At 36.7% G+C, this 10,609-nt stretch overlaps 1 protein-coding gene across 1 annotated transcript; it reads right to left on the bottom strand.

The window, feature by feature from the left end:
- Positions 1 to 2,616: 2,616 nt before the first annotated feature.
- Positions 2,617 to 8,573, bottom strand: LOC125267297 (glutathione S-transferase theta-3-like). Its single transcript, XM_048188806.1, has 5 exons — positions 8,378 to 8,573; positions 8,124 to 8,211; positions 7,834 to 7,984; positions 3,653 to 3,829; positions 2,617 to 3,230 (listed from the first exon to the last, which is right to left on the bottom strand). Exons 1-5 carry the CDS (start codon positions 8,499 to 8,501, stop codon positions 3,084 to 3,086), a joined length of 687 nt encoding a protein of 228 aa, XP_048044763.1. The 5' UTR covers positions 8,502 to 8,573; the 3' UTR covers positions 2,617 to 3,083.
- Positions 8,574 to 10,609: the final 2,036 nt, after the last annotated feature.

Raw genomic sequence — 10,609 nt, 5'->3', positions numbered from 1 at the left:
TGTTAAGTCCCTGAGTCCCTCAGTTGTCGTCAGTGTGAAAAAAGATGGATCTCAAAATCATACAGTCACTGCTGGAAAGGGTTCAAATATGCAAACGATGCTGGAAAACTGAAGAATTTTTGGGACCTGGAGGATTTTTTTGAAGAATATTGGTCAGTTAACTGTTCAGGACAAACAAAGGACTCATGAACAACCATCACAAAACAAAATAACAGTCATGGATCATCCAGGTAACCACTCACAGTATTAAAAAGCAAAGGTTCATAAACTTTTGAATTGGGTCATACTTATAAATTCAGCTATTTTTTTTATCTTGTGAATTATATGTAAACATTGTTTATGTAAAATATCTTATTCAGGACAGTACTAAATAAAAAAAAAAAATAACATGCATATTGTATGATCTCTCTTATTGTTAAAATTATTCAAATTTTTACAGATTCTACAAGGGGTTCACAAACATTCAAGCAGCACTGTATATATGTTTGAGTGTGTGTGTGTGTGTGTGTGTGTGTGTATATATATATATATATATATATATATATATATATATGCATGTTTGAGCTTATTAACTGAAAGTAACCATATCTTAAAATATCTCATAGCCTTTGTTTTGTCTCAAGATGCACACCAGTAATGTTTTTTTTTTTTTTCTTTTCGTGAACGAATATAAAAGCTACTTAAACGTCCTAATCCAGGCTTAATCTACGCCTGTCTGTCAAACCGGGCCTTAAAGTTTTAAAACATTTTGAATCCACACTGAATCATCCCGATTTGCACAGAATGGTGGCGCCAAAGCACAATGTGTCTTCATATCAATGATATTAAAAATCTATTCTACTGTTAAAAGAGAAAATTAAAACACTAAATCTGCATTTGGATGAATGTTGCTCATTAATTTTTGATATTTAATTTCATTTTTTGTTTCTCATATTCTTAGAGAGCAGGGGCCTCATTTATAAAATGTTGTGTAGAAACCTAAGCACTTTTCCACATTAAAGACCGTTTTTTTATAAATATGAATGTTGGTGTGGATTTTAGCACATTTTATTAATAAGGTCCCAGAAGTTCTTACAATGTCTTTAGAAAAATTATTTTAAATATTTACTTTCAAAAGTCACCATTTACAATTCAGGAAACATTACAACATTTTATAGATGGATTTTATGCTGCGTTCACGCCATGTCATAATTACTGTAAATAAAGCACTGTATGCTTTCAAATCGCTCTAGCGCAGGGGTGTCCAAACTCATTCCTGGAGGGCCACTGTCCTGCAGAGTTTAGCTCCAACTTGGCTCAACACAATTGCCTGGAAGTTTCTAGGATGCCTAGTACGGTGTTTCCCAACCCTGTTCCTAGAGGCACACCAAAAGCACACATTTTGAATGTCTCCCTTATCTGAACCATATATTTCTGGTCTTGGAGTTTCTACTAACGAACTGATGAGTTGAATCAGGTGTGTTTAATTAGGAAGATTTGGAAAATGTGCACTGTTAGGCTGCGTCCGAAAACTGGAAAATGCTGCCTTCTGAGGACACATTTCAAGGTAGTAAGGCATCAAGGCACGTCCGAATCCAATGTTACCTTCACTTCCTGTCTCATGAGATACCTTCCTCAGATTGATTTTTGAAGGAAGCATAGATGTATCCTTAGCTGCCTTTGATATCCCACAATCCTGTGCTTTCCATTCTGTGACAGTTGAGCTAGAAAAATAAAGATGGCGTCCGAAAGTTGCGTTTGCTGCTCAGTTTGTATATAAATGTACGATTTTGACCAACATATTTCAATTTTGATATAATTTCTATCGAGAAATTACTACTGTGGTAATTAATTATTTGTTTAGTTCTCACCAAAGCTCGCGCTATATTGCTATAGATCATTAAACTGTTATGCTGCCTCAGAAGTCTGTCCGAAATCAATTTCGTGAGGTACCTTCATGCACAAACGCTGCCGTACAAGTCTTTCTCTTATAGACCTTATTTACCAGAGAAACATGCGCGCCGCCATCTTTAGAATATTGTCTTTGAACTTCCGTTTTTGTGGTAGCCCTGTATATTTCAATGGCATCGCTGTTGAGGAATAATTAGCTGGTGAAGTGAATTTACCTGTTGTAGAGTTAATGAAAGTTATCATGAGCATTGTTATGTTTAAAGCAGATGTCTAAACAAATGTCAGTAGACCTGGAAGATTTTAAATGAGCAGTTCATTCATAAATACGTAAGATCACTGTGGAAATACAAACCGGAAGTCAAAAGACAACGAGCGCAGCGCTGAAAAGGGGCGGGGCTACATAAGGTCTATAAGACAGCGAGGCAGCAAGACAGCTACCTAGGTTTTCGGACGCAGCCTTAGTGTGCCTCCAGGAACAGGGTTGGGAAACACTGGCTTAGTAGACCTTGATTAGCTGTTCAGGTGTGTTAATTGGGACTGGAGCTAAACTCTGCAGGACAGTGGCCCTCCAGGAGCAGGATTGGACACCCCTGCTCTAGCGGTACTCTGATGTCATACACCATACAAGTTCTACAAGCATGTGAAGGCTTTTTACAATACAAAAATGTTACAGTATTTACGACACGGCGTGAACGCACCTTTACTACAATTTGCATCAAAAGTGAATATGATATGCAACTTAAAGTTTATTAACTGATACAGTTTTAATTGGACATTTTCATTACAGAAAGATAAGGCACAAGAGTGAGAAGACAAACCATCATTCACAAACTTTCACTAAATGTAAATAATGTAAATACATATTTGTACCATTTCCTCATCAACAATAAAATGTTTTTACATTTTCTTCTCCTTATATTATAAAAATGTATTACTTAAATCATCACAAACCATTCCATTTATTAATTTAGCAAACCATGCTACCATTTGTTATATCCAAACTTGTGGATAATTAATGCCTCACTTCAAATCATATATTGATCAAAATGCATATCCATGTTAGACAGATACATCCTTAATCCATTTAAGTAAATGGCAGAAACACCTTGCCATGTTAGTCATACTGAATGAATATTTTGTGAAATATATCAACTGTATAGAATTAATTGCTGTGAATAGAGAGACTTGATTTTTCATAGTTTAGCTGTGAATTTGTCTCTTAAACGGTAGACAACGGCGTGAGCTTCATCAAAGGAGTCAGAGAGCGCTGACTGGACTCGACTCCTCCAGCTCAGCAGTTTGGGTCTGTTCTTCAGAATGTCCCTCCCGCTGCTCAGAGGCTGAAAGATACAATCAAATGATATCAAAGATGCAAAGGCTTGTAGGCACATGTGTCTTTAGGTCTATTTATGTTTTCACATGTACAACTGTGGATGAGTATTCAGTTTCGTCTTAATGAATGCCACATTACTATGGAGGAACACAAGCGTCTCGGAAATAGTAAATACTGAGTCTGTCGCAATCTGTCACTCACATGAGATATCAATATCAAACCACAACCATCCAATCATTTCCCCATGGACAATATCAAGTACCGCCCTACAATTTTTCTTGTTCGAGAAGCCGTTTTACTTCGATATACATCACAATATGGAAGAAAAGACTATAGCAACGTCCATTTCATGTTGACTTTAAAAGCTTAAAATTAGGTCACTATTCGCCACGTCATTATTTAGAATGTTTAGCAGCTCTAAGTATTTACCTGCATGAGCTCACAAACTGCTAACAAGTCAGCCAATGAGATGTCATCACCGCACAGGAAGGCCTGTCTCTTCAGAAACATGTTTTCTAGCTTGTCTAGTGTGCCATCCAGGTCTGATAGCGCCTTTTCGAGCTTCGCAGGATTTGTTGGCTGTCCCGTCATGAGTGGAAATAAAACCTGTACAGGAATACAAAACCTGTGAAGTCTGCTAGAATTAAACGTTTTAAAGGTTAAAAGGTAAGTTAGGTTAAATGTAGTTTATCACTGAATATGAATATTTCTGTCATGAAAAGTCTCATGTTTGGCATTGTAAGGGTTATGACAACGTTGATATGTTCGATCTTGGCGGAATAGATCTGCTACCCTGCTGCTGCAGCGCAAGTACGGGACTTGCTACTGTGAACAAGTAAGACATGCTGCTGCTGTACAATATAGCATACATGAATTACCCATAGCAGATATATACAGGTGGAGCTGGGGAAGGTGGAGGGTTTCTGAAAGCGTGCTGCAACTGCTACAGCAAATGCTGAACGTTGAAGGTTGAGCAGCGAGCTCATTGGCTACTGATACAGTAGGAACCAATTAGGTGTGCCCAATAGAGAATGATGTGATTTCAAGCAAATTGAGTTAGGCTATGTTCACACTTGTCATCTTTTTTGAAGCTGCCAGCATCTGTTTTACATTATAATCCTTTGGAGTAAACCATGTTTTTTAAATGCCACCGCCAACGTCTTTTTCTGCAGCTCGGAGCGTCTTTTCAAATTGAAAAAAGTTCAACTTTTCTGAAAAAATGCCCTTTTTGACAGCTGACCAATGACAAGTGAGTAGCGAGACCTGACGCTTCCATAACGACAAGAAAAAAATGGAGAAGGTGCCGGTAGATGGACTTATTGTAGCTTATAAAGAGGCTGCGTGGGCACAGATTGGACGGATCCTTGGTTGTTCAGGTAAGTGTATCATCTACTACTTGTCGTTAACAAAACTATCACCTGCTCAGCAACAGTTATCAATACCGTAATTTACGCTTGCCGTTATACGCTAGCTGTTGTTATATCGGCCTCTGTTGCTATTTGGAACCAAACACTGCCTAAAAATGCACCCTTGTCAACTTTTTCTTGTCAAAAAAGACGCCAAGTGTGAACGCCCTTAAAGGGTTAGTTCACCCAAAAATGAAAATAATGTCATTAATTACTCACCCTGATGTCGTTCTACACCCGTAAGACCTTCGTTCATCTTCGGAACACAAATTAAAATATTTTTGATGAAATCCAATGGCTCAGTGAGGCCTCCATAGGGAGCAATGACACTTCCTCTCTCAAGATCCATAAAGGTACTAAAAACATATTTAAATCAGTTCATGTGAGTACAGTGGTTCAATATTAATATTATAAAGTGACGAGAATATTTTTGTTCACTAAATAACTTATTTAGTGATGGCCGATTTCAAAACACTGATTAATTTGTGCTCCGAATCTTCCTGAAGCAGTGTTTTGAAATCGACCATCACTAAATAAGTCGTTATTTTGTTTTTTTTTGGCGCTCCAAAAATATTCTTGTCACTTTATAATATTAATATTGAACCACTGTACACACATAAACTGATTTAAATATGTTTTTAGTACCTTTATGGATCTTGAGAGAGGAAGTGTCATTGCTCCCTATGGAGGCCTCACTGAGCCATCGGATTTCAACTAAAATATCTTAATTTGTGTTCCGAAGATGAACGAAGGTCTTACGGGTGTGGAAGGGCATGAGGGTAAGTAATAAATGACTGAATTTTCATTTTTGGGTGAACTAACCCTTTAAGTTTTTTAGCTTTTAGTATGAATATGTTAGCCTCAATGTTATGAAAATGCTGGTGTGTTCCAAAACAATGACAAAATTAGCATTTAGGAGATATAAGCATTCAAAACGTACAGTCTCTCACTTCCGCTAAAATGGATTACGGATTTTCATGACATCACTGTGCACTCCAGCATCTCATTATGTTCTGTCCAATCAAATGCTCTTTAGAATCTAAAGTGTCCCGCCTCCTCCTACACTCTTACAGACGCTGAAGCTGGCTGAAATCGATCATTTGTTCACACATTTACTAGTTTATACATGGCGAATGGCACATAGTGCACTATATAGAGAATAGGGAACGATTCAGACAGTGTAAATATGATTTTTTGCGTTAGAGTCACATGAACCGCTGCAGCGCCAGCACAGTCTGCTCTGGCCCAGGGACACGAGAGCACAGAGCGGATCATATCCGCGAGTCAGCTCAGACCACGAAAGGTATCAGACCCATTTAAATTCTTCACAGAATGCTATATTTTACAGATATAGAGGAGACTAGGAGGAGAAACAGTTAGAGATTAAAGGTTTTACTGAGTTTAATGGCTCTGGCCGAGCAGTTATATAAACGAAAAGCTATTGGCTATTTAAAAAAAGGGGTGGGGCTGTTCAATATATCGCCCTGTCTTCCTGTTTCAGTTGAAATTGTGTCAAGACAAAAAAAGCTGTGCGTTCCAGGACACTTCAGTGGGCCTTTAAAGGTGCCATCGAACGTTTTTTTACAAGATGTAATACAAGTCTAAGGTGTCCCCTGAATGTGTCTGTGAAGTTTAAGCTCAAAATACCCCATAGATTTTTTTTTATACATTTTTTTAACTGCCTATTTTGGGGCATAATTAGAAATGCACCAATTCAGGCTGCGGCCCCTTTAATTCCTCACGCTCCCCGCACCCGGAGCTCGCGCTTGCCTTAAACAGCATAAACAAAGTTCACACAGCTAATATAACCCTCAAAATGGATCTTTACAAAGTTTTCGTCATGCATGCTGCATGCATACATCAGATCATGTGAGTACAGTATTTATTTGGATGTTTACATTTGATTCTGAATGAGTTTGAGGCTGTGCTCCGTGGCTAACGGGCTAAAGCTAACATTACACACTGTTGGAGAGATTTATAAAGAATGAAGTTGTGTTTTTGAATAATACAGACTGCAAGTGTTTAAAAAAGAAAATAGCGACGGCTCTTGTCTCCGTGAATACAGTAAGAAACGATGGTAACTTTAACCACATTTAACAGTATATTAGCAACATGCTTACAAAACATTTATAAAGACAATTTACAAATATAACAAAAAATATCATGTAATCATGGATCATGTCAGTTATTATTGCTCCATCTGCCATTTTTCGCTATTGTTCTTGCTTGCTTACCTAGTCTGATGATTCAGCTGTGCACAGATCCAGACGTTAATACTGGCTGCCCTTGTCTAATGCCTTGAACATGAGCTGGCATATGCAAATATTGGGGGCGTACATATTAATGATCCCGACTGTTACGTAACAGTCTGTGTTATGTTGAGATTCACCTGTTTTTCGGAGGTCTTTTAAACAAATGAGATTTACATAAGAAGGAGGAAGCAATGGAGTTTGAGACTCACTGTATGTCGTTTCCATGTACTGAACTCTTGTTATTCAACTATGCCAAGGTAAATTCAATTTTCCATTCGATGGCACCTTTAATATTATAAAGCGACAAGAGTACTTTTTGCGTACCAAAAAAACAAAATAATGACTTTCAAATCACTGATTTCAAAACACGGCTTCATTAAGCTTCTGAGCTTTATGAATCTTTTGTATCGAATCTTTTGTATCAAATCAGTGATTCGGATCTCCTATCAAATGGCTAAACTGCTGAAATCATGTGACTCTGGCGCTCCGATCCACTGATTCGATTCGTAAAGCTCTCAAGCACTGTTTTGAAATCGGCCATCACTAGATATTGTTGAAAAGTCTTTATTTTGTTTTTTTGGTGCACAAAAAATATTCTTGTCGCTTTATAATGTTAAGATAGAACCACTGAACTCACATGAACTGTTTCAAATATGTTTTTAGTACCTTTATGGACCATGAGCGTTTGAATGGCTTTGCTCTCAATAGAGGCCTCAGTCACTGAGCCAACGGATTTCATCAACAATATCTTAATTTGTGCTCCGAAGATGAACGAAGGTCTTACGGGCATAGAACGACATAAGGGTGAGTAATAAATGACATAATGGGTTAGTTCACCCAAAAATTAAGGACATATCAGCCTGTGCCAGTTTCATGACAGACCTTTGTATGTATAATAACATTATTTAAAATCCTTTTTTGATGAAGTATAGCCTGTCTGCTCAAACCCCACCTCATGCAAGAACACTGTGGAAGCATGTAAACGTGTGTTCGCATGATGCCAGGCTGTGTATTCATCCACTCGCGCTCTCTTCTCTGGCAGTTTGGGGTACCAGTGATCAGGGACGTTATAGACTGTCGCCAGATACTTCAATATGGCATCACTGTGACAGAGAATGATAAATAATAGAATAGGTTAATAACAGAAACAATAATTCTAACTACTACTACTACTAATAGCAATAATAATTTCCATTTTAAAATTCCAAATGTTCTTTTTTTCCAACTACACTCACTAATTACCTCTCAGTAAGAACAAATCCATTGTCCTCCAGCACTGGCACTTTCTTCATGGGGTTGAGTTTGGTGAACTCAGGTGTATTCTGCTGCCCTACAGGGCATTCAATTTCAGTACATTAATTTAACAATAAATGTATACAAAGTTTTGAAATATAAATCGGTTAACCTTTGTACAGGCTTGGATTCAAGCCATCTGGACTTTACAAATGTATTGCACAGCCTCCACTGAACAAATCCCTCACAATAATGCTGCTCACCTTTTCGTAACGCAATGTGTTCCACCGTATGTGGGATTTTGTTGTTTTTCAGAAATATCAGCACAGCCCTGCATGGCTGCGACATGAGATCTAAATAGGCTTTTACTGCCTGTCTGCCAGCCATAGTGAACTTCAAGTGTGTCCTCCTGTACTCTAGACAGAAACAACATGTATTCCTGCTTTGCCAAGCGTCACTGGTCGATAGTCCAATCACAAGCTGCTTAAAGAAAATGACACAAAGGTGTCTTCCTGCAGGGGGCGGATAGTGGCTCAAACGCTAAACGCATCAAAACCGAAAACGTTGTCTTATTTGTACTCTAACTAGTATATTATTTTAAATATATTAAGTGCAGTGATTAAAACTGGCATTCTCCTAGTGTAATCTCTATAAAATTATATTTAAAAAAAAAAAACTAAAGTAATTGTAAACTACAGTGATTGGTCGATCCTTATAAGCGATGAGAGAAATAACAGACACCACGTGGGAACACGGCGTTGGTGGACCTCTGAATAACTTAGCCCTTGTGCAAACTTATGGACATTTTTGTCCATTTCAGTTTTGTTTTTTGTTATAAGTGTGCCTTTGTTAATGCCAACTACATGAATTTTGGCTCAGGTGTTTATTTTTATTGGAATTTTAATATTTTACCCTCATTTCCTTCAAAAAATCAATTTTATCCTCCGTAGGCTACAAAAAATAGTCACACTCAGGACCTTAAGGACAAAAATGTCCACATTGAAACCCAGTAAAACTGCAATTTTTTTTTAACCCAGGGCCATTTGACTATAAAATGATACAATATTTGCAAATAGGCATTCATTCTATCGGCAAGGCTTCAAATTTTACATTTTTACCATTTTTTACTAGATTGTGCCATATTTTCAAATTTGGCATATAAAAGAAATACTCGCTTTATTTGTGTTTTCTGCTTATGCATATTATAGAGTCAATTTGAAAAATAATGCAGCTATAATTGTGTGGGTATGTTGGTAAGGATGTCAGAGTGTAGTTTGCATGTGTTTACTGAAAATTTAATGTGTATAATTAGTTTGAAAGAAATTATATTGTACTGGCAATCAAAAATCTCACTCCATGTATGAGTCGAACCCTTGGCAGGGTCATAGGGCCATGTGAAAACTATGAAAAAGGTCAAAGAAGGTTAATGAGCTTTGAGGTTTTTCTTTTTCGACCAAACACGCATCTTAACCCTTGATTGCACTTTTTCACTTGTTATTGTTTTTGTACGGAGATAAAAGGTGCGCTTGAATTTGAAGTAGGAGTTCAGAAGCCCCTAAACACATTGTTTTAGTTTTCACCACAAGAAAATGCAGATTGTTTAGTCTGGTAGATTTTATACAAAGTTTGAGTTCACACAGGTGTCCTCACAGCCAAACCTATAAATATGTGGTGCATGAGGGGTTGATCATTTCATTGTTTGCAAGATGAAGAGATGTTACTCAGCAGAGGAAGCTCTGAAGCTAGTGTTGCCCACTGACAGTGAGCACACAGGTGCATTAAAAGCTGAGGGTGTAAAGAAACCGATTTGTAAAGCGTTAAAATTCTGAAAATTAATGAATGTTTGGTAATTATGAATAGAAGAGATACTGATAAAAAAAAAAACAGTCAGTGAAAGTGGAAAAATAATATTAATATAATATGAAATATTAATATATAATATTTCTATGACAGTTTTTTGGCATGGAAATTTTTGTCCATTATGGACCTAAGTGTTAGTTTTTGTAAAAAATCTGACACTAAAAAATATAAATGCCTCAAAATTAATGTTGTTGTTCTTCATTGACACACCCAAGAATCTAATAAGCAAAGAAAAAAAATCTGCTTAGCATTTAGTTTATGAAAATAAACTACTATTTTTAATTTTTTTCATAAAAAAAAAAAAAACACCTATGGCATTATGTAAACAAACCAGCATTTAAAGGGTTACAGTTCTTAAAATTAATGAATCCATTTTGCACCTATGAGTAACTTTTTTTTTTGATGCACAAGGGTTAAAAAGACACTGCCAGACTTTAAATTAAACGTTGATTAGGTCCTATTATTGTTAAAAATTTAGGGAAAATGTTCAGTAATTTTAGAATAAAACATTTATGAAAACATATTTTGTTTATTTGTCATAGTTTTCTTTGTTGACATTAAAATTTATTAAATTCAAGAAAGAATTATGCAGTGAGAATAAAAGATAGCTGACTGAAAAAAAACAAAGCATCATG

This window comes from Megalobrama amblycephala, linkage group LG4 (assembly GCF_018812025.1).
Source record: "Megalobrama amblycephala isolate DHTTF-2021 linkage group LG4, ASM1881202v1, whole genome shotgun sequence".
Taxonomy (NCBI): Eukaryota; Metazoa; Chordata; class Actinopteri; order Cypriniformes; family Xenocyprididae; genus Megalobrama; species Megalobrama amblycephala.
The sequence above is the reverse complement of the archived record's forward strand: the minus strand, read 5'-3'. Positions and strand labels throughout refer to the sequence as shown.